We start from the raw sequence: 24855 nt of genomic DNA, 5'->3' as shown, positions 1-24855 counted from the left end.
CTTCGGGATCATTTGAGAGACCCTTCATCCCTCACTCCCTTTACCTCACTCCCTACGTCACGTGGTGCGCCTCTGACGGGGCGGTGGGCGTGTCCCAAACGGTGGCGTTTCATTCATAAATACTTTTTTAGCTTTAAAAAGAACACATTGAAGTCCTCACAGGAGTGTTTTGTGTTGCTGCCTTCGACCCCTCCACCTCCCGTATGGACCAGGCTGGTCGAGTAGGTGAGTGCTGCCCCTAGCCGCTTTGTGTGTGTGTGTGTGTGTGCGTGTGTGTGCGTGCGTATGTGTATGTTTATGTGTGTGTGCAGCCAGTTTAGATCGTGAGCCGTGCCGCTGCCTTCGCTCAAGCTTTGCCAAACGCCGGACAGATAAAAATCAAAGGCGCCTGTGAAATATCAAGATGCCTCGCTGCATCCATTTGTGCAATTATTTTTATTTGATTTATTTATTTTTTTTGTACAAATGGATGTTTTCCATTCATCGGGATCAGACTACATTCTTTCAGAAATGATAAATCAGAAGAAGAAAAATAACCACAATCAGTTTTTCTCCACAAAGAGATCGAGCATTTTTATGCATCCCCCCCCCTTCAAATCGCGGTGCTATGTTTCTTACTTTCTTGGAGGCGTAAAGATAATTGGCGCTTAAAAGATGGAACAAAATCTAAACGCGCTGTGAAAGCTGCGCTGTGTGATACCGGTAATGCAGCTGGTAGGAATTGAGATTTTGAGCGTGAAAGGATACGGTACGGCTGGGTCACCCGTGTCTCACCATCTGCTTTGGCAACTAATCAGCAGAGGCTATTTCCAGGGCTTACAACACAGCGGAACCTGACAGTTCTTGTACAAACTCGTGTCACAGCTCACGTTTATCACAGCTCCACCAGATTCTGCACTAGTGAATACCTATCATTTTCATGTAACCATTTAGACCAAGTGATGAAAGTTACTGTTATTGTTACCATGCTGTTCTTAAAGCAGTTTTCGTTCCTATACACACGGTGATGCACCAAATCATCAGTTTCTTGTCCGAAAAACCAATTTTTCATTGACCGGAAGATTTAGGCTTCAACCAGTCGCAATTTCTGTTTCAGCCAGGACTATAAAACTTCAAAGAAAATTGGCTTCAGGTTGTTTGATGAAGCTAGTTTTAAAATAAAATAAAAAAAGAAAGAAAAATGCAGTTGTTCTAATTTTCACATCAAAGTCTACATCCCTAGTATTTGTATTTGTTAAAAGTATCAAAAATACTTGCTGTACGGTGATAGATAAAAAAATTGCAAGTTTTTACTTCTGATTCATTTATTGCACATCAATAATAATAAAAACAACAGCTAATTTTTTTTTTTTTAGTATTTATTTAGCCAATCATAGCCAGAGCTGATCCAGTTCCAACCCTCCATCAAGTCATCAGGAGAAATAAAATAAATCTTCAAAACGACCTTACAGCATTTGTTGAATGCGGGTAACTGAATCATGTCAATAGCATAATAATTCTCTTATTTGTTTGCCTGTTGCCAGCCATGCAGCGCTTTCGTCCCGTTACTCCGAGGCCAGCGGGCCGGTCCTGAGGGGGGAAGCACTGCTGCTCTGGCTCAGTCGGCTGAGGATGCAGCAAGGGAGCTGAGGAGGAGAGTCCTGAGCTATACAGCCTAACTCACTCACACACACACATACACACACACACAAATCCAGAGCTGCTGCTGCTGCTGCTGCTGCTGCTGCTGCTGCTGCGCTGCCCTCCATCAGGGTAAGATCACTGGGCTGGCAGAAAGCAGGATGTGGTGCAGCAATATACTGCAAAGCAAACCATTCTTTCTTAGATGGCTTACAAGTGTATGGAAGTCAGATGGGAACTAGGTAACAGATTAAAGCTTGTGTTGCTGAAGTTGAGTGCTGCAGTGATTGACTGGCAAGCAAGAAGAGCTGAATGCTGCTGGCATGTTGCTTCTTCCTCGCTGGGTGAGTAGCTTCATCCGTACGTGTGTGTGTGTGTGTGTGTGTGTGTGTGTGTGTGTGTGTGTGTGTGTGTGTGTGTGTGTGTGTGTGTGTGTGTGTGTGTGTGTGTGTGTGTGTGCGTGTGTGTGTGGGTGTTTGATGCAGCAGTAGCAGTATTAAAGGGTGTGATCTGGAAGAGCAAATACAAGGCAGCAGTGCTGAAAGAGCTGGTGTCTCTCTCTGTTGTGCGAGAGGATATACGGGGAATAGATCCAGTTGTCAGGCTGATCCAAAACTATGTGTGGTGGCGTACAGCCAAAGAGTTAATGCTTCAATTTACAAAAGCCATTTCAATGCCTGGGCACTTCCAAAACCCAGATATTTAGCCGATTCTGTCCCTTCTTTTTTTTTTTTTTGCAGTGTCCCTCTAGTTTCCAGGAAATATTTTGCTTTCAGCTGGCCTTAAAACCAACAAATTATAGCATCCAGTTACGTTCTAGGGAGCTAATGAACACCATTCTGTCAGCTTGCCTTTGGCTGACATGCCTGGGTTTATTCCCCTGGACAAAACAGCACATTTGGTGACTGACTTTGTGATTTGATAAACGGCTCCAGTGACAGGCGCTTCCTTTGTGCATTCGTGTGCTTGTGTTGTTTCTCAGGGGGACTCTTTAGCTGGCTAGGACCATGAGCAATGAGTCTACCGTCTGGAACATCCTACCAGAAAACTCCACAGTAAGTCTGCTTTTTACCACTGACTTTGTTCTCAAACTTCCTGTTAAATGCGTGTGTGTGTGTGTGGGTGTGTGTTGCGTGCAGATCAGCACCAGAACCATACTTTCCCCTCATATTCTCTCCTGGTCGATTGACTGGCTAATAGAGAACATCCTGACCTGGGTCTGATATAATTAAATCTCTGATCTAATCTCAGCTTTAATTTCCCTTTGCAGAGAAATTATGGCGTGACGTCAAAGGGTAGTAGACATTAACACTTGTTGTGTTGTATCTTGTGGAGCTCAAAGATTGTCAGTCCGATATGCAAAAGCCTGCCATGTTCACACAGGTGGACCTCAATAACAAAAACACCGTTTAAAAAGTGAGACTTTTGTTTTCTAAATCAATAATTGAAAATCTTAAGTAGTTCATTTGACACACATTTTGATAACTCTTTCTGTTAATTTTTAAAGAATGCTGACAAAGGTAATTAAAAACCCCCCAAAAACCTAAAGTCCGTTTTGAATATTACATAAAATCAATAGACGGGCGTCTTCCATACAAAAATGTTATTTAGTGGTCATGACCATTAAACCATAAGGGAGACAGAAGACAAGCATTTCATTGGGAAGCTAAGAGGAAGGAAAAAGTATGATGCAAAAGAAACTAGAACAATAAGCAAAATCTGATTTATGTGGTTGGTTGAGATTAACAAGAAATAGATTTAAGCTGCAGTCAGCACTTCAAGGGCCACCGCACACAGACATATCCAGGGCCTGAGCTACCGCTGTTGCATTTCCTGAACCAGAGTCAACGTCATAAGCATTTCACCTCGGCTAAAAAGGAAAATGTCTAAACTGTTGCTCAGCGGTCCAAAGTCCAATTTTCAGATGAAAGAAAATTTGTCATTCTAGGGTGGGAGCATTCCCAATGCCCCACAGTCTGGAAGGAGAGCGGCAAGCCTCAGAATCATAGTTTCTTTAGGTCCAGTGTGACGTTTCCACAGACAGTGATAATTTAGGAAGCCATGTTATCTGCTGGTGTTGGTTCAATGAGGTTTTCTCAAGTTTAGCCATCTACCAGGAAAGTTCATTGCACTTCATGCTTCCCTTTCCTTACTAGAAGCTCATTTTCTAGCAGAACTTAATGCCTGCCCATATACTGCCAAAGGTACCACTTTTGTAATTTATGCAAAAGATCTCCCGACCAAATACTGAGTGCATATGCTGAGTTCATGCATTTCTGTTAAGTAATTCTAATAATAATAACAATGAATTGTTACGTAAATTTTCCGAGAAACTGAAATTCATTTTTTTTATTAGCTGTGACCTATAATCATGTTGGGAACTCTTTCTCATAATTGCTGAAGTAACGACCTACTTTATGCTGTGGCTTTCTGCAGAATACCACAAGAACAATACAGGAGTAATTAAATTTTTTTTCCACGTTAACATTACACCTCAAAGCTGTGCTGAACAACTTACTGACAAAGAGGAAGTGTTACATAAGATGCGAAAAACAATCTTAGTGGCTAACTTGTTTTGGTAGATTCTTTAGCGCAGCATCGCTTTATCTACACTCTGAATGTTCTTCCTTTAGATCTTGTGTGTCCTTTAGACTTCAGAATTCAGCACGAGTGCAAGTATTTGAAAAATTTACCGGTTTTATGATGTCTCTGCTTTTTATGGGCACATTTGGACATCTATATTAAAGTATTTTATTGCACTTATCCAGACATTGTAGCATAGAGAACTCGGTTTTACTGCAGTCCACTGAGGAAAGTAATCAAAAGACCACAATGATTTCGGGTTTAAACTGGAATTGTTTTGTCCTCCTTCTTTAAATGTGTTTGAAAAAAAACAACAAAAACAAACTGCTAATTGTGGCATCCACCTGTGCTGCTCGTGTGTGGGTTACGCCCTCAGCTGTACTCCTTCTTCTCCCATTGCTAATGTGAATCTTAGACAGGTTAATAGTTCCTGGAGTTTATTGATCATTCAGACAGTTGTATATATAGATTTAGTTTATGCAAGCCAACCAACCGGTGGGCTTAAAAATCAATCGTTTAAACTGCATGGTGCTGCTGTTATGTGGGAAGCAGCCATAAATCGGCTTTTTTTGTTAAAGCTTGTCATGTTGCAAAGTAAACAGTTTTGTCCAATTTGAAGGTTAGCATCTGTTTGTCACCTTCTAGCTTATTTTGCAGAAAATAGCAAAGCTACATGGTTGCTCCTAGCTAGCTAAAATATGAAAGTATAGTTTAGCTTTGGTGGGTGAAACAAGTTCAGTTATTCCAGAGAACATCCATAAAGTTATCTTTTGCATATAAAAATATGCACTGCTTACAGAAGACATGTGGCTTATAGGACATTGCAAAAAGATAATCTATTTAAAAACAATAGCATTCTAAAAATATATTTTTTTCATGAGGCGAAGGCAGTGAATTCAAATTAAAAATGCAATAGAGCCAAATAATCATACAGTAAGCTAAAATGTAATCAACTACTACAATACACTACACATAATTACAAAACTATAACCAAAAGCAAGGATAAAAAGTCTTTAAATTGCTTTTAAAGACATAAACACTCTAAAAGCTCTACTCAGCTCTTTGGGAATGTTGTTCCAAATGTCTGTATTTAACGAATGACGCCTCACTGTGAGTTTCAGATTTAATTATAAGCAGTAAGAGAGGAACTTTCTCTGTAGACATCAGAAGCCTAGAGGGCTTCTAAAAGTAATAGGTCAAACCTATAACATATTAAAACCTTCAGTAAACTATAAAACACCTTCCTATAATACTAAAATACACAAGCAGCCTGAGCAGAGTTTTTAAATGCCAGCTTGAGGTGAGCTCTCTTTCTGCTCCTCTTCTGCATTTTAGAAGAATCTCGCCTTTTTTGTGCCGGAGCTGTGCTCTGGCAATGTTCTCCAGATGATGAAACTCGTCTTTTGTGACCGTTTTAATGTGACACTAATTTTCTTTTCATTAATCTGAATGGCACACTGTCAGTGCTCGAAGCAGGATGAGCTGTAGATTTTGTTCCCTGATGGTCTGCACAAAATAACGTTGATTAAAAAAAATGTGAAGATAACGACCCACCCAAAAAAGAACAACTGTCATATGTAACATCATTATACCTGTTATAGCCAATATGTCCTAATATTATTTAAGCAACTGTAGGAACGTCTGTTGCTTTTCTGCTTTAAGCCAAAGAAATTATGTTGTGTCATTTAAAGTTTTTATGCGATAATACTCTAGAACTGCTTTTTTTAAATTTTTTTATTTTTTTGTCGGTATCATGTTGCCTCGTAGTGGAAGAGCTCCTCAAGCCCCTAACAGTTAATCAGTCCAAACACCAAGTGCAATCTGGCTAAAAACCTCAAAAAGCAACGTACAGGCCTAAAGCGACAGTTTGCTACAAAGACCTGTGATGCTGAAAAATACGAATCAACACAATTTCAACAGCAAGGATTCACAAGCTGCTGTGCTTTGTAATGTGTGACATTACTTAAAAACAGACTTATCTTTGTTTCAGACAAGCTGCATTGTCTAACCCTATAAAAGGCAAAGATGTCATTTTAACATCTCCGTACCTTTTTTTTGTGTTTTTACCTCAGGAGATCCCACTTGAGCCCGAGGAGCAGCCAGATGGCCACGTGCTCCTCCTGGTGATCCTCTCTGTCTTTCTGGTAGGAACGCTGGTCAGCATCTCTGTCTTCCTCGTCGTTTGCCGCCGCCGCTGCTACAGAGGAGGGCGCTTCTGTGACAGGTGCGGCATCGAAACAACGCGGTAGACCTACTGCAGATCCACCGTGTATTTATTTGTCGCTCAGTCGTTTGCTTAAGCCCCCTCGTCTGAAGTTATATAAACCTTGAAACGACATGAGACCGACAGACTTAACTGATAAAAGCAGAGAACATGATAAAAGCAGCAGCTGTATAATCTAATAACAAGAGCACAGTAATAAATGGTAACCTCATAAAGCCCCTCGGTGCTGACTTTTTGTTGACCGTGTTTCAGCGAGGCTGATTGAAGTCTGCTGCTGATGCTGAGGCTGTAGGAAAGGGCCGTTGTATTGATTTTTGTTCTGATATTTTATGTTATTGTCAAATGTCTCAATTATCTACCCACCAATCCTCCTCAAACCTACTACGATGCTCTGCTGCACATAAAAACTCCCTAAAATTCAATTCAAAACCGCACAAATCCAGGTGCATATGAGGTTCTCGACAGTCTACTGTTGCTAAACTCAGATGCAACATTGAAGGAGAGTCTGGCATAAGTCCTAATATGCATAGATTCATTATGGAGCTGATCGTAATTGCAGAATGGATGTAACAAGACTTGTGCGTGAGACAAGCAGCAAGTGAGACATACAGTAGATTCCAGAAGTATGCAAACACCAAAATTCTCATGGAAAAAGGCATGATTGCCTGAGATCATTTCAAAACTTTTTTTTCTTTTTTTTTTTTATGTGATGTCAATCCTGTACAATTCAAACAAATTCAACTGGAAAACAAAACAATTTGGAGAGGAAAATATAACAGAAATCGTTAGACAAAAACTTTTTAGAACCTTTGGTTTGGACTGCAGTATTTAGTCTTATTAGATACTCATTTGCATCCTTCAACTACACCATCTTTTTCAGAGAGGTTGCAAAAAAAATAAAAGGGATCTAATGTACAAAGGTATCAGTCAGGAGAAGGCAAAACCAAGACTTATCTACAAGGTATGTTTGACATTGAAAAAATAACTCTATGCATCACCTAAAAAACACCAGACCCTCTGTAGACTGATGATCAGAATTATTTCTGTTGTTGTTGTTGTTGCTCAGGGGTGTTTGTCCATTTATGAAATTATCTTCACTTCTTAATTAGGTGACTGTTCAATACATAAGTATGAAGAGGAATTTCTTTGTCCAGCATCACACTGAGTCACAGCTCGTATGCAACTCAACTGAGAAAATTGTAGCCAAAATTTCCAAAACCAAATCTGGCAGAAGGTCTCCCAGTTTAACAGGAGAAGTCCCGACAGTCGGATAGATTTGGAAAATATTGGCAAAGTTGAACTGGCAATGATGTGAGGCCGTCTCTCCGTAATGAAACTCAATCAGCATGTTTGCTTAAAATGTGGCTACGTATGCTACCAGGTTATTACAGTAAGTTTTTTTTTTGTTTTTTTTACTTTTTCTTCTAATAATATTACAGAACAGACGTCATGCTAAATGTAAGAAAAAAAAGAAAAAAGATGTACTTATCCAATATCAGATCAGGGGTGTGCAAACTTTTGACAGTCCCTGCAGTGCAAATAATAATTAAAAAAAATGTTTACCGATATGCTTTCATTGCTGGATTGTTATTGCTTGCAGGATTGGCAGCCTACAGAGACGTGTAAGCATGTTAAAGCATGACAGCGCAGCGTGCTCGCTCATTCTACATGGCTGCTGCCTTGAATGTCAGGACCTCCTGTGGTGCTGTTATGAAAACACCTTGTTGGAGGCACTTTCAGTATTCACGGCTATTTATCTGTGAATCGTCTGTGTTTATTCACTGCAGAAATGGCTGAGCCCTCCCTCTCCCGCCCGTCCCTCCTCCCCCACACCCCCAAACCCCCGCCATCCTCTCACCCCTCGGATTCTGTGGCTCCGTCTAATGGCAGCACATGCACAACCTCGTACACACCAGCACACGAGAGCTCTAGGTGCAGATAAACAGCGAGCGCTCAGGCCGAGGCGTGAAAACGAGAATCGGGCCGACTGGTACAAATGATGAGGGTAATGAGATTTCATAGCAGCCATCGGCAGTGATTAATGTTGCGTCTCAACCCAGCACTGTGCAGAGACTCCACACACACACACACACACGCACACACACACACACACACACACATACGCGCACACGCACACACACACACGCACACAGATGCACACACACACACACACGCGCACGCCTATCGCAGTCACCAAATCACACTTGTACGGCAAAGCAGGAGCCACAGAGGAAATGAAAGACAAGGAAAAGCACAGATCTGGGTGGATGGAGATGTCCCTCCAGTCACTTCACACCCACACAAGCACATGCATGCAGCTTTCAGCCCTGCACAGTGAAATAAAATGGAGGAAAATGACTGGGGAGAGCTTTCGCTTTCTTTCTTTCTTTTTTTTTTCCTTTCATCTCATCAAGCAAATCCTCTGCATGGGATTTAGGAGGCACTATAGAGGATCAGCAGCTAATAAGGGTGATAAAACAGAGAGGGGTTTTAAGAAAATATCCCAAATGTGTAATAAACTTGTTGAGAAGAACGCCGAGCAACTGGTGAGTAGGTGTAGGAGTTCTGTCGTGTTGATAGTACAGAATTTAATGTGAGTTTTACCTGCGACCTAAAAAGTGTGTTTAGAGTCTAACAAGGCCACAAAGTCATGTTCTTTTTGGTAAAAGTTAGGCTTTCACTTAGCGTAACCACACAGGTAGGCACACAGTGCAAAGGTTTTTCTACTCCAAGAACGTCCTCGTATTTTTGCATGAATGGATTTGAGCAGACACACCTCCACAAAGAAGTTGATCACTTGCAGTTATTAACTATGGGTGATTTTGTTTTAAAAAAAACCTTTTTAAATCTGAACAGGGTGGCATGTATTGATGTATTGATTCTTAACAGCTTGTAATCTGGTGGTGGTAGTGTAGTGGTGTGGGAATGTGTTTTTCAGCAAGTACAGAGAAGCTGAGGAGCATTCCTAAAGGAAAACCTGTTTGATGCAACAGAAGACTGCAGACTGGGGTACAGCGTCTTCCCCCAGGAGATGAACAACATTAAAACAAACAGCCAGAGCTATGTTGAAATCATTTAGGTTCATGCATGTGCATGTCTTAGAACGTCTGGGTGTCTTGGTTGTCAGAAACTTTGTGGATAATCCTGTCACAGCAATAATCTGCTGTTGTGTTTCAATCCCAGGGCCGACGATGACCCAGAGAAAACTGTCACTTATGTGGAGGAGTCTCAACCCACCCATGGTAAGATGGCAGAAAGGAAGAAGGGAAAAATGAACAGATTTACTTTTTTTTTAAACCCTTGTGTTGTTAGTTGTTGGAAAAAAAATACCCTAAACTATCTTTTTCCAACTTGAAATTTAATGACTTTTCCTAAATGGTTCCCATCATTGGAAAAAGTGCCACTTTGTTTTTGTTTATATTTCCATGTGGGCTGTACACCACTAGGGTACAAAGATGGTCTTATGGGTCATTTTTGATCCGTAAATTATAAAACCATTTAAACACCAGAAAAAGAGTTCAAAGGTCACACACAAACTCTCTCTGTCTTATACATAGACACACACATAGGCACCCGAAAATGGCTGCCAAGAGAATTTCTCAAACATGCATGAAGGAATCAAACAAACACTCCAGGTGTGTTTGGAAAGAGCAAATAACATTGTGGCATGATCAAAAGCTAAAGCTAATATAATATAGCCTCCAGACCCCTTTAAAGATATCAGAGCAAATGAAACAAAATGTTTTTAAACATAATACTTTTCCAAAGTATGTATAAAATATGTAAAAAAAATAAAAATAATTTTTTATATATATATATATATATATATATATATTTTTTTTTTTTACTCTGTACTCCTTTTTAATTAAAAATGTAATTTGAGGTTGCTTTAATATTTACAGTCTTTCTGGGAAGCGCTTCGCGATTTTCATTTGTTATATAAATAAACTATACTTGTTTCCAAAAAATCAACCTTTTTTCATGACCAGTCATACTAAGATTTAAATCCTATAAAAGAAACTACAGGGGTCAGCTACGCCGAAGCCACCAACTAAGGACAATCTCTAGACGATCTGTACAGTGTGCTCAAACCTTGTGAAATGTTATAAGAGTTTTATCTTTTGTTAAAGGCGTTATTAAAGTATAGAAAGCAAAGAAACCGATCATATTAGCACCTGTGATTTGACATTGTGAAATTACAAACATCTAGGGAACACATAGGAAATGATTTGGCACCACTTCATTATGAAGTCATTGAGGAAACTTCACTAACTTAAAAGTTTAAGTCGGTGTAACTGGGTATCAATTTTTTTTTTTGGGGGGGGGAGGTGTCGAATGTTGATGAACCTCCTGCCCAGCTTCCCACCAGTCACGTTGAGTGCGTGACTGTATAGTTACTCATCCATCTCCTTCTCATCTTTTATTAAAACTGTTCTTCATCTATCAGCCTGAACATGTGAGTCTCTCTGACTTCCCTCTGTCTCTTTACATTTGGGCAGAAATCACTATCAGGGTGGATGAGTCAGACTGCCTGTCCATGGCCAGTTCTCACAACCAAGAGACAGAGCGCTTCCTGTCCACCGGCCCCACAGGCCGCCGTGTCTCCTTCAATGAAGCTGCTCTCTTTGATCATGGCAAGAAAACCCAGGAGAAAGGCCGCAGGTCAGATAGGCAGCGCGCGCGCACACACACACACACACACACACACGCACACACACACACACATTTGAAAAGAGACTTTTTTGCTTTTCGTTCAGCACTCGACTCTTGCACTAAATGACTGCTGTTTTCTGAGATCAAAGAATGTAAACAATTCACTATGACCAACTTCTACGCTGGTGTAGCATTGAGAATGACTGCAGAATCCATTATATATGCTGGGGAAACAAAGAGCTTTTGTGTGTGTGTGTGTTTGTTCTTTGCTGCCCTACTTTTCTCCTGAAGCCCTGCACTTTATTCTATGGGGCCTAACGTTGAGTTTCGTGAGGCTGTGACGGCTCTGAAGTTGATTTGGTTTCTTATGCAATGATAAGACACACCAATGTGAACTTTATAATACAAATGTGTGCCACTTCCATTGGGTTGCAAAAGTCTGTCTACAAGTTGATTTTTTTAACATCTGGTTACATTGCAACCACAAACTTTAGTGATTTTATAGTTTTTTTTAAGACTTTTTCCAATTAATAACACTGAATCCACTCCTCTTAGCAAAAATAGCCTAAAGTCATTAACTTTGGCTGGACTGTGTTTTTTTGGACCATTGCCCTGCTAGAAGGTAAAATCTGCCTCAGTTTTAAGACTTTTGTAAATAGGTTTTCTTTCAGGATTGCCCTTTACTTATAGCTTCAATCACTTTCCACATTTCTGCTGAAGACAAATGCGGGACTAGTGGTTGTTCTGTTGACAGATTCCTCCACTGGAGATCCGTCTGGATCTCTGCGACTTCTCCAGAGATTTTCTTAATTTGATTTAAGTCCGGACTTTGTTATATCGTTGTAGCTCTGACTGTATGTTGGGGGTCCTTTTTCCTGCTGGAAGGTGAAAATCCTGTCACGTCACAAGTGTTTGGCAGGTTTTCTTACAGGCGTCCCTCTCATTAACCTCCTTCCAACTTCCTATCAACTGCAACTAGTTTTTATGTCCTTAATCCCATTGCTACTACCATGCACAATGTGTTCAGGACTATGTGCAGTGTTAAAAATAGCATAATCTATAGCACATTTATGCCCACTACATGGCTTGTGGCAAGCTGCAAATGGGACTTCTTATGACTTTATTTTAACACTGTCTTTTTGTCTCTCTTGTTACTCTTCCAATAAAGTCAGAATTGCAAAATTAATTGATTAGCCCTCTCTGTCAAGCTTGTCATTTTATTTCTTAGGTTTGTAATTATGTCATACTCTTTCCATTTTCAAATGATGGACTGAACAAAACTCTGGAAGGCGCTCATAATTGCTGTTTGTTTATTAACGTTCTCCAGCAAACCTCTGAGATCTGCACAGAACACACCCAGTCTAACTGAGATTAAAATATGTCTAAGTGAACTCTAACTCTTTTGCTAGTTGCTGATTCCTAAAGTCTGTTTGGTTGCACTGCATTTATTTTTGGCTTATCAGAGTAAAGGGGGTCTAATTCAAATCCATGCCACACTTTTCAGATCTTTCTTTTTAATTTGAAATGCATTAGAATTTTTTCTTTCGCTTCACTGTTGTCTACGTACTTCACGTGGCTAGCTATTGGTTCAACTTGACAAACAGCTGGACAGTTGAAAGGGTAGCGGTACCTTTGAAAGGCATTGCGCATGCTCTGCTGCAAACACACTTTCTACCCGTGTGCACCTCAGGTACACTCTGACCGAAGGCGACTTCCACCACCTGAAGAACGCGCGGCTCACAAACCTCAACATCCCCCCGCCGGCACTCAAAATCGTCACGATTCACGAGTGTGACTCGGCTGAAAACACCATCACGTCAACGACCCGTCCTGTGGCTAAATCAGCTCTTTCCATATTCCAGGTCAGAGACTACGATTCTTCTGTATGATTTTATTTATTTATTTATTTTTTCCAAAAACCCACATTGTCAACAGATGAAGCTTAAAACAAAGTCCTTTTTTGGGGGGGTTTGTTCTTCACTTTTTAGCCAATGCTTTGCCCTCTGCCACAAACACCGCTGATCAATTTAAGCGTGAATCCCAGCTGTGCCCTCCCCGGGGATGCCCTCAATTCTGTGGTTGACACCAGCTTCTGTGAGAAATCTGCAGCTCTCGGCTCAACGAAGCTGACCTCCAGCTCTGTAAGTAACTTTAGCTAATATTATATCTAGGAGTAATTTACCAGAAAGTACTAAGTAAGGATATAACAACTGTCCAAAAGACCATAGAAAGAAACTAGAATAAAGTATATTACCAAGTTCACGATGATGCAAACATGGATCACTTGTCAAGCGGTGCATTTTCGGCCAGACTTTGCACCTGAAGACATCTCTGCACACATTAGATTAGAGCTCACACGGCGTGAGGGAACGATGGTTGAAGGGTGAACGTGGAGACGCTACGTTAGAGACGGACTGTCAGAGAGGTTTCCACTCAGACTACTGCTGTGGGCGGATTTTTGCGCATGACCACATCCCTGTGTCTTTGCTTAGATCGAGATGATGCGAGCAAGGCCCCGGGACAGGGGCAGCAGTGTCAGCGTAGGAGAGACAGCACCGACGATGGGTAACAGCGGTGCGGGCCCCACCGGTGGCATCGTGGGAAGTCCGAGGCCCGTCCTGCAGTTTCTCACCAAACTTCGGCGCCACGCTAGTCTGGAGGGGGCCAGCCCCTACTTCAAAATAAAAAAGTGGAAGCTGGACAGCAGCCAGAGAGCATCCAGCCTGGACACGAGAGGTTCATTTCTGACACTCTTTCTGTTCTGTTCTATCATTCATTGTTCTTTCTTTTTTTTTTTCCTGCAGATTTTTCTTATTTTGTGTCTTTGCCAACATTCTCTCATAGTAAACAGATAACGGTTTAGCAGGAGGTCCAGCAACCCACTGTGAGCCACCTTTTGCCTGAGCTGGACGTAAACACACGAGCACACAAGACAGATGGCTCAATGACGTAAAGTTTGGTTGTTCCAAATCATTTTGAGCCCTCGACTTAAATCCTCCCTGCCGCTCACCTCATCTACCATACACACACTCCCACCGGTTCCTCCCGATGCTCTTCTATCCTCGCTCCAAAGAGATCACAAAATCCCAAACAGTCGGACGGAGCTTTCAGCTGAATTAAGTGTAACTCGGCTCCTGCTGTCTCGAGGCTTGTCGAAACTCATTGCTCTTTCTTTGTGTTTGGTGTGCACCAGGCTCTCCCAAGCGGAGGCAGTTCCAGCGCCAGCGAGCCGCCAGCGAGAGCATGGACCAGGACGACAATGACACTCACCACATAGACCTCATCCAGTACATTGCCCGCACCCAGGATGTCCCCTACTATCAGAGCCAGCCCACCACACGCCTCCTGTCACCCCCATCCACACCACCCCCCTCCCTCGGCAGGTATCTTTAATTCCCTTGCCATTCATCCCGTCCACTGCTTTGCTGCCTTGCAACCATGTTTTACTGCAACAAGAGAAGCTATGGTGACACTGTACGGAAAACGTGAACTCTGAGTCTCAATACTCCCTCACTAATCTGCTGAGTAAATTCTTTAAAAAACTTGTGTTGGACCAAACAAGGCTACTAGTGAGACATGTATGTCTACGCTGTCTGGGAAAAAAAGGGAGGTGAGGGGGGTGATCCAAGTGTTTTCCAGGTTTTATTTAATTTTTCACAGTCTAAAAGCTGTTCAGTCATCCACACATCGATGACTGATGCGTGGATGATAAGAGATTTTTCAGGCTCAGTAATTATTGCAATAAACAATAATACCAGACCATTTTAAAGTAAAAATATTGATAATGGCATAATAATAATAAATAATAAAACACTCTCAATTGGTCTTTGAGAGAGTTCTCTCTCTCAAGGACCAATAAACTTTAATTTTATTTTAAAAAAAACTCAACGTTGAAATTGGAAGTTATTCTAAATATCCAAAATGAAACACAGCAACCAAAAACAAATAAAACAGAAATAAAAGTCACACACAACCAAAACACAAATTAAATGGATAACATCTCTAAAAACAAAACTGCCCTTCAGTATGTTATCAATCATCAGACATTAGAAAGCTCATTTTAATTTTTCATGCAATAAATTGATTCATTGCTTATTACGACAGACATATACTTAGGTTCAGCAATCATTGTGTTTATTCATCTATCCATGAAATGATCCATCTGTCTATCCATAAATTATCCATTCAGTAGCATTCAGTCATTTTCCATAAAATGTCTTTCCATCCATCCATCCATCCATCCATCCATCCATCCATCCATCCATCCATCCATCCATCCATCCATCCATCCATCCATCCATCCATCCATATTACAATCTAGTTGTAGCAGGCTGCATATTTCATCTAACCCTACAGAAATGACTGCTATAAATGTACAGCTAAGATCTTCATTTTAAAAATTGGGTAACAAATGACAGAGTGTTCCTGATCTTTTTTGGAGGAATAGTTTTTCTGTGGGATGCAATCAGTTCCTAACACCATACTGATCTACTGTGAAGATGCGATTTCGCCATAATCTGACCACTTGTGTGACAAAGTTGCAGTAAACAAGAGGTCTTTTAAACTCGATTTCATGTTTTTAAGCAGGATGTTGGGGATTCCCGGAGTGCTCTTCCCTTCCTCCCTCCCCCGAGAGTGGTGTGGGGAATTGGGACACAGAGTTTATTTCTGGCATAAAAACCCATTCCATTGCTGACATGGCTGGGTAATTTCACAAGGTCCTCAAACATTAAATTGTTTTTCTAACTTTATATCTTTGCTATATAATTTTAGTTTCATAAAGTAAAAACTGCTCAGTATATAATTTTTGATCTTGCTAGTGCTGAACATTAAATAAACATATAAACATTAATGTTTCCTGCGTGTGCTTGATGATATTGGGTAATATGTAATTAACTTCTCGGAAGCTGCAATGAGCAAAATTGTTTTATGAGCCTCTTGCTCAGTTACTCAAGTGGATTTATTCTTCTTGGAAGATTATTTATTTATTTTTTCCCAAACCTGACAGCAGAATATTAGTTCCTGTGGCTTCAAAGATTTGGCTCTCAGAGGACATTCAGCAGCAGCCATTGCAAGTCATAAAAATCATTCTGTGCTCTGTGAACACAGTAATGTTTCTCAGGTCAACGCTCTCTGACAATGACACTTGTGTTGCACTTGTGTCCTTATTTCTCCCATTTTATTTTATTATTGTATTTTATTTTGTCTCCCAACCCCTGTGTGCACACTGCAGGGTAGAGGTAGAGGTGGTGGTGGAGCCCAGCTGCAGCCGTGGAGGACCGGGGGTGATTGGCTTGTCCCCTGATCCGCAAGAAGAGATCCTCTCTGTGGTGAGGACGGAAGGCGGCTACTCCCCAGACTCCTTCCAACCCCAGGATTCACAGTCACTTTACCGAGACATCTGGACACTACGCGCATCGCTAGAACAGTACGCTGCCTCCGACCAGAGCAGCAACAACGACAGGAACTCGGTTTGCAGCGATGCTGACAGTGTTTGTTCGCTGAGTGTACGCACAGACGCTGAAAAAGGAGGGCTTCCCAGTTACCCGTCCCAGGACCTGGGCGATGAGGCGGAGGGTGGAGAGGAGGACAAGGACTTCTTTGCATATGCAGATGAGAAGTTGGGTATGCAAGAGTCACTAAAGAGAAAACATGGTAGCACAGAATCAGAGCGTGGGGGTAGTGATGGAGAATCGGGGACTCGTAAACTGTTACAGATGGACAGCGGCTATGCGTCAATAGAGGCTCCATCTCGAGGTCCGGAGGACCTGAGGCTGTTTAGCAGCAGCAGCATCACCGACAGCCCTAAAGACAGAACTGCCCATGAGAAAAGGCATCATTTCACCAATGCGGGGCGAACGGGCACTATCGGCGAGAGCTTCGAGTCTCACCTCTTCGAAGAAGAACCTGAAGATGAGTTGTTGCTGGGTGCCAGTGGAGGAGTTCCCATGGAGATAGGTGCTAGCGCTTTAAGCTGGCTGCCATATGGTCAGATGCTCAACCCTCGAGAGGCTGCACAGCCTCCAGCTCAACCAATAACCCTTCATCGGCGCGACTACAGCATAGACGAGAAAACAGATGCGCTCTTCCATGAGTTCCTCCGCCACGATCCTCAGTTTGACCTGCAGGAGTCGCCAAGAAAACACCGCTCCCGCATTCACCTCCGTAAGCAGTGGCAGCGCCACAAACAGTGGAGTGACCCCGGAGTAAGACACTTCCAAACCTCCTTTGAAAGACACCGTGTCCCACTGCGGAGGGGAGAAAGCGTAAACTACCCCTTGGACACGAGCTACCACAGCACACTGCCCCGCATCGTCAGCGCACCTGACGAGGAGACCAGCGACGGAACTGGCAGCACTCCTGACACCCCAAAGGTCGAGCCAACGTCTACTGAGTCTGAGTTGAGGAACAAGAAACTTCCGGTCACAGATTCAGAGGAACGCACATCCTCCTCTCTTCCACCTCTTCAGCCCTCATTATTTGAAAAAGATGGAGGGCTGGTTGAGCAACTTGACACTCAGGAGGACAGCAAACAATGCGGGCACCCTCCTGAGCCCCCGGACGAGCGCTCTCCTCCTCACCCGCCTAACTCCTCAGGTTACGGCCCTCAAACTATCACAGCAGAGCTCACGGACAAGCTGACTTCTATCCTGGACGAGAGGCTGTATGCGGCCCTTCGCCGGACCAAGGACACACCCACCGAGTGTGTAACCGTAACAGCCGCACATGCCTCCCCAGACCACAGCCCAGTGTAGCAGGGCTCCAGTCATCGACATTGTCAGCCTCACTTTTCCTCATACACAATTTGTATTGGTTTTAGTTTGTGTTCTTTTGCGCATGGCTTGAGTGGTAAAATCTAGAGCCATGAATAAAACATACAAATTACACGTTGAACCAGTCCACAAATTAAGCCTACAGACCAAGAGATCTAAAAGAAATGTACTCAATGTTAAGCATTTTGAATGTGTTTCATGTTCACATCTTTGAAGCTTCCAAATGAACATGATTGATTGTGGAAAACAAAAGATAAGCAGAGAAAAATGTCAGAACATCCCAGCTGCTTTACTGATAACTGTATCCTTTTCGGCCATTTCTACGTTTGGATTCAGTTTGTGTTGCCAATTATGTCTTTCCAGTTAGAAAACCTGAAGCTGGACGCAGGTTCAGCCTCTGCTCACTGATCCACTGTGAAACCAGGTGCTATTAGACAAATGAAAAGCTCTCGAATTGAGTACAACAGTTAGCTGCCAGTCATAATTAGCTGAACTAAATGAAGGATTAAAATTTTAATTAATCTGTCAAGACCATATCAGACAAATTAATCTCCATACTGGTAGATTCTATGTCACTTTAAACCTTGCGAGAAAAGGTTCAAACTGGTTGTGTAAATCAACAAGCTTTACAACCTTCTCAGAGACGAGGCAAACTTCTTGTAAAATGTATTCTTTTGAAGGGAACCTATTTATATTTCTCTTTGCTGAGTCCATTCCGTAACTTTGTTGCTGATTTCTTGTTTGCTTTATTTTTCTTGTTTTACTTAATGGGTACTTCTACGTTTTAGAACACCTGGATTGCGTAAAGAACAATTTAGAAACTGTGCGAGGTGTATCCGTAGGAACTCGATAAGCTCTTAGCACTTGGCGCAGCACTGACACCACGTGTCTCTGTCTTGGCAGGAAAAAAGCAGACCTTTTTGTTTACAGGTTTACAGCTATCTTTTAGGCAGTTACGCAAGAACTACTGAACATGATGGGTATTTATTGTGATAAATCTTTCAAAACCACGCTAAGCTCTCAAAACATGCGCTACCTTTCGGCATACACTGATCATAACGTTGTGACCTCTGGCAGGTGGCGTGAAAGGAAAAACTTCAAAGTGTGGGATTAAGACACTTTTTCACCATCTCTTTGTGGTTTTGCGAAGTTGGCCAACCGTGGGCTCTCCCGTGGCTCACAAAGCGAGGTGTAGGCAGGGCCCAGCGTTAGATGACTTCTGAAAGAATAAGCAACTTTGCCTCTCCAGAATATAAAGAAGCAATTAAAGCTGTGCTGCAAAGACACACTGAGTCCACCTTTATGAAGTTTGGCGCTTATGATTTTTAACCATACGCACACAGGACAAGCTGCTCTGAAGTATGGCTACAGATATAAAAAAAATACAAAAAAAAAAAAAATCACTGGACTTCAACAAAGTGTAGTGTTTTCAGGAACAGGTGTGGGAGATAGGAAACACATCACAGATGTGATTTTTTTTTTTACGTATAAAGGTTGATGATCACTCAAACCTTTAGTCGTTCCAAAATTCTAGTATGAGTTTTGAAAGCTCACGCATGCATGGACCATTGAACGACTAGGGGAATCCCAGAGAGAGCTTGGTCAATGTGGATTTACCATGGAGCTTTTTTGCAAGGGAGGCTTCTGATTATATCTTCATCGTGACATATGTTACTGTATGGAAAACAGGCAGTAAGTGAAGAGTTTGTTCCACCAACTGATGGGTTGGAAAGAGTTTGATCAGGGGGAAACTGGTGTGTTTTGAGAAAGGGGTCATAGTATTTCCAAGCTTTTGTTCAGTGAGCATCAGTATCTGTCAAACGTGGTCCAAGGAGGTGAATTGGCAATGGGGAAGCAGCTCACATTGGAGTGAAGGCCAGACTGTATGAGCCGAACCAACAAACCTACCAAGGTAGACCATGTACAATTTTTCAAAGACTTTAGCAACAGGACGTTTTGTGCTTCATTTGGCCTCCAAATTCCTTAGATTTCTGAACAACCAATACATTGTAAAGCAGGTCGTCATTTTAAACTTGATCTGTACATGCCGCTGTCCTTACTGGGTTTCCTTTGTCTCCTGCTAAAAACAAATCAAAACAACAACAAAAAAAAACTTTTTTCAAAATTGACCTGAACAAAAATCTAATTGATTTACTCCTTGTGTGCGATTCCAGGAAACAGCAGCTACCATTCAAGTAAAATAAGAACATTTTATTATTTATTAGGAGTAAAGTGAGGACGCACTACAGTACGTTATTAATCTTGAGCACCTTTGTCAGCTTGATCATAAACTGCTTGCGCTCATAAAGTTTTCCTCAGATGGGCTGTAGAAATCCCTGCCTCTGTAATGTGGAGCAAGGGGATCACTGCAGACGACGGGGATAAATATTAACAATAAGAGGAGGAGGGAAGTCCTCCTTGCATCCCCCAACATCCTCTAAGGCTGTTGCCCTGCAGTAAATGCAAAGGGCTCTTTCTCTATTTATTTGGGTGGATGATGATGATAATACCTCTCTCCTGTCTGCCCAGATTATATCTTCTCCTTCTGCATGAAAAGAGTCTTCTTTTATTGCAAAGTGGGCAAGAGCTGAATTCCTTCCCTGACAGAGATGAAAGAACGTGAATGCAAATAGGAGAGACCAGAGAGCCTTATGATTGCTGCTCTTTCCTTTCATTCACGCCACATGCATATTGAACCATTACGGCCCAAATATTTGATGTCATCAGCAAGAGGGTAATACGATACACCAGCAGGATAAAAGGTTTCTTGTGAAACAGAAGGACAACTGCTTTCCCTGCACATCGAAAGCCTGAAACGTCTGCGACAACAACAGTTTAGAAACCACAGAGAAAATGGCCATATTTATTAAGTGGAATAGTGCAGATGTAAAATAAGATATATATGTAATACAGTTTGCCGTGCATTCCAGCACAATATCGCAAGAGCTAGACTAAATCAATGTTCTTCATTAGATTTAGACTGATAACTGTAAAAGTGAAGTAAACGGTGTTTGTATACAATCAGTAGCCTGTCAAATGCATTGGTGCCATAGCCACATGTAGGACTGCATGAGAGTTCACATTTAAAAACAGAATCTTTATCCTTTCTCAGATTTATGGTAAAATAAAAAAATAATCAAGTCCATAATTTATAATTATTTGTTAAAAGGCAGAGACATTTTGTATGTTAGGGAATTCACTTTTAAACAGTCAGACTCAAACAGTGTAACCCCATTAGATTTTGTGCAATTTTTCTTAAAAAAAAAAAAAAAAAAAAGTAAATCTGTATTATTTACTTGTTTGTGAACTTAATTTCTTTTGGGGAAGAAATGTGATGAGCTTTCATAGCAACTTAGCTACTGTTGAGTCGAACCTATTTAACCTTAAGGGACCAAATTGTTTGGAAAAAAAAAAGAAAAGAAAAGTGTTATTTTAGGCTTGTTTTACAATCTGTCAATAAAAGAATGAAGCGAAGCTGGCCAGAGTGTGCTTTGTTCGGAGAGAATGGTAGTTTATCAACGCGTGGGAACGGACTGCAGCTTGGGTTGCCTCTCATGAATCTCATTTCATTTTTCTCTCTGCTGCTGCGGCTCATATCGATTTCTTTTGATGCCCTTATCACCTCCCCTCAAATTAACTGGAAAGAAAAGCCAAATCAAGTCTGTCATCAACAAAGGGGAGTTGTCAAATGTTCGTCTTCTTCGTGCCTTTTAGGCCATCCCTCTTGTCAGATGGAGGGTTTAACGCCTCACCACGATGAGATTTTTACCCACATGGAAACAGAATTCAATTATACTGGAATTCACAAACGTCATCATAACCCGCTGTAACATTAAACGAGCTGCCATGCCACATTGGCTGAGCTGTGTACGTGTACTCTAGCCGACTGGGATTGGTGTGGTGAGCTGGTCGTTGAGCAAATAATGGGACCTCATGAAATGTTAAAAATCACCTACCAGCTCGCTGATTAATTAATGTAGAACATTAATCAAATTGTGTCCCCTTTGCCTCCCAGCACCACAAGGTTTTCCACACCGATTCGTCATACAGCTCAATAAAATTGCAAATTTGGTGCTCATATCTCAATTTCACATTTTAAACTGAACCGACAAACCTTTCTTTCTCCTTTGGACGGTTGAGATGCACTTTGTAATTCTGTAGATTTTGTTCTCTTTTCTGGATGAAACCACTGCAAGACCTCATGCTGCCATTGACTATGTTTTCGCAATCAGATTGGTTTTCGGCGCTTGTAAGTTTGACTTTGTTTCTTTCTGAGGCAAAAGCAGATCAGATTTTTAGGGGTTTTAACTCAATTTACTCCTGTTTCCTTTTACTAAAATTGTTATCCTAGATAAGTGAAACTGTGTCTGCTTTCTCCGGCTTTTCTGTCCTCTCGTTCAAAGTAGGCAAAACTTTGTCGGAGATTTCTTCCTTTTCAAGGGTAGTTGTTTCTTTGCCCTGCCACCATCACATGCTTGCTCTGGATAAAAATATTATTGCAGAACAATTGACATGAGGAAATCTGCATGATTTTCCTGGATAATTAACTTTTTACTAATTGGTATTATACGGTCGACTGACTTTGATAAACGGAGGAATAAAACAGCGGGGATCGAACTAGGCTGTGTGTAATGGGAGCTGATTGGATTGGATTAGATTGAGCAAAATTGATTTGATTTTTTTTTTTTTATGAACATTTTGATTCCATAAAACAAAGTGCACCAGTTTGTCTTGTGAAGTGCCTGGGGATGATAATTGCTGCGATTTGGCGCTACACGAACAAACCAAATGGAATCTCTTCAAACCTTAAAGAAATGCTTAAACCATGGTCATCAGTACAGTACTCCCCAGTTTCTACTGATGGTATGCCCTGTCCCTCTGGAAATCCAAAATGTTGCCAAACGAATGCTCTAAGTAGTTGAGGCATCTTCTATTACAACCTCGTCAGGTGACGCTGACCTCAATTGGCTTGTGTCTGGAAGATAGCAGTCACCTCAAAGAGAAATACTGTGATGTTTTATTATGGCGAGATGTTGTAGGTCAAGATCCCTACTGCCAGCAGTAAAGTGAGAGAGAGTTTGAATGGTAGAAATCGGACTAAGAAAGATTAAAAGAAAGATTATTTCTGCACCACAAAGATGAAGTCACTTGTCTCAAAAGAAGCCATATTTGCTTTTGTAAATTCTTGTTGTACTGCCAATCTACAAGTCAAATCTATACATTAAAAGTAAGGCGAAGAAAAGTGCAGTGCGATCAGCTGAGATGGGAGAAACCACAGGAAACAGAGGAAATGTTATGATGCAGAAGGGTTCCATGAATCGATTTAGCACAGACTGAAAAAATAAAATAAAATCTGTGCTGCATTCAAGTGTTAGTAGCCCATTCCAATTAAATGCCCATTAATAAGGAAATAGCAGAAAGTAACAATGACGTAGGAAAAGGTTTGAAAGGATAGAAAATGATACTTTCACACTGACTTGAAATCTATACCTATCTGCTTCTGTACAAATACATGCAGTTTGCTTCTAACACAGTTGCTATAAACAGGAAATATTTTATTCTCAGCAAAATAGCTGTCTGCTCCCTGGTTTCAGACATTGCTTTGTATTACACCCTGACGGACGGCAGGATGAAAAGAGCCGACTACTAAAAGCTACATTCATTCATTAAAAGTGGAGGTGGATGAAAGGCTTTGGGGAGTCTGACATTAATCTTTCCTGAAAGAGGGAGACAGCTACAGCCTGCCGTGTGATTTCATTTCACTCTTTTGCATCATACCAAGGCTTACCTCCGCCACAGTCGCCATTGTCTGCCAGCCAGTATCCGGGGCTGGCACATCGGCAGGCAGCCAGTGGCAAAACCGAATTGGTTTGTCCTTCGCTATGTGTGGAGACGTCATCATTGTCATCATCAGAGTGTGGAGTGAGGGATAACTTCAATTGAACCTACAAGGAAAAAACATACATAAAGAATAACAGAGATGAACAGTGAAGATGACGGTCATTTTCTTCCCTTCAATATTGTGTTATCTAATTATACAAACTAAATTAGCTGTTCCCTCTTGTCTCAAGCAAGTCAGGTTTTATGAAATGATCAGAACCATGACTTTGATCTGTGTATTACATCCCTGGATTTCTCACATACTTAAATTTTGGTCACTTGGTGGCAATAGCAAAAAATCTGTTTGCAAATATTATCCTTATAATGATGTCAAAGTTAAATCTGCAACTCAAAAAGACATTCGCTCCATGAAATTCTTTGCGTATTTCCTAGTGAGGTGTAAACAAAGCTCTGTATTGGGTCAAAGATTTTTTAACAATGTATATAATTTAAGTCTTAATCTCTCCATCTGTATGCAGATGCACAGTTGTTTACTGACAGGAAAGCGGCATCTACAGGTTGCATCTGACATTTTTCTGTTCCACCTCTAACTGGTTACTAGCAAATCTAAGGGTATGTAACTTTTAAACCGAAAAAGGATCCCAGCTACTATTATTTCTGCACAATCTGTTCTTGCTAAATCATAGTCACGAATATGACATAGAAATTATACACATAAAAAAATAGAAATGATACTTCTTTTATTATAGAAATACGAAAAATACATACATGAAGAAACAACTTTTCAGGGCCAGTTACTTACTTACCAGTAATTATGACTACACAATGTATGTAAACACCTCGGATGGTTCCTTACAGTTGTTGGAGACTATTTGTGATGGACACAAACTTTTTACTAACCATTAAATACTTTGGTTAAGTGGGTTAAGCTTTACAGTCCACACTTCAAATGATCTTTACTGGAACTGGGTGCCTGTTGCATGTTCTTAATGCTTGATTGCTGCCGTCTTTGTTTTCACTTTTAAAAATGTGTTGAACGAACTGCAATGACTACTGTCTCTTGTCTGTTGGTCTTGAAAATAAGACCTTATGAGATTTAAATATAATCTCCAATGATAGTTTTTTTTTAAAATATAGCATAACATAGATTTAAACTCAAAC

The 24855-nt window shown here is 41.2% G+C and overlaps 1 protein-coding gene across 3 annotated transcripts; it reads left to right on the top strand.

Annotated features, from left to right (window-relative positions):
- The first annotated feature begins 75 nt into the window (after window positions 1–75).
- Window positions 76–21327, top strand: cbarpb (CACN subunit beta associated regulatory protein b). Of its 3 annotated transcripts, none has more exons than XM_008407216.3 (11): window positions 76–225; window positions 1524–1752; window positions 2603–2675; window positions 6276–6427; window positions 9611–9669; window positions 10927–11089; window positions 12771–12942; window positions 13069–13221; window positions 13573–13816; window positions 14274–14463; window positions 16314–21327. In XM_008407216.3, exons 3-11 carry the CDS (start codon window positions 2628–2630, stop codon window positions 17833–17835), a joined length of 2703 nt encoding a protein of 900 aa, XP_008405438.2. In that variant the 5' UTR covers window positions 76–225; window positions 1524–1752; window positions 2603–2627; the 3' UTR covers window positions 17836–21327. The 3 variants fall into 3 exon arrangements, with proteins under 3 accessions (XP_008405438.2, XP_008405439.2, XP_017159924.2); XM_008407217.3 differs by having other exon boundaries at window positions 1524–1964; XM_017304435.2 differs by lacking the exon at window positions 1524–1752.
- Window positions 21328–24855: the final 3528 nt, after the last annotated feature.

The sequence above is a fragment of the Poecilia reticulata genome, chromosome 4, assembly GCF_904066995.2.
Source record: "Poecilia reticulata chromosome 4, P_reticulata-male-v2, whole genome shotgun sequence".
NCBI classification, from domain to species: Eukaryota; Metazoa; Chordata; class Actinopteri; order Cyprinodontiformes; family Poeciliidae; genus Poecilia; species Poecilia reticulata.
Note: the sequence above shows the minus strand (reverse complement) of the source record. Positions and strands in the feature narration are given on the sequence as shown.

Bases quoted from the DNA above. Each gene is read 5' to 3' on its own strand.
- cbarpb (XM_017304435.2), top strand. From the start codon at position 2,628: ATGAGCAATGAGTCTACCGTCTGGAACATCCTACCAGAAAACTCCACA. The intron at 9,670-10,926 runs GTAAGATGGCAG...ACATTTGGGCAG, and splicing joins GGAGTCTCAACCCACCCATG to AAATCACTATCAGGGTGGAT. The intron at 13,817-14,273 runs GTTCATTTCTGA...GGTGTGCACCAG, and splicing joins ATCCAGCCTGGACACGAGAG to GCTCTCCCAAGCGGAGGCAG.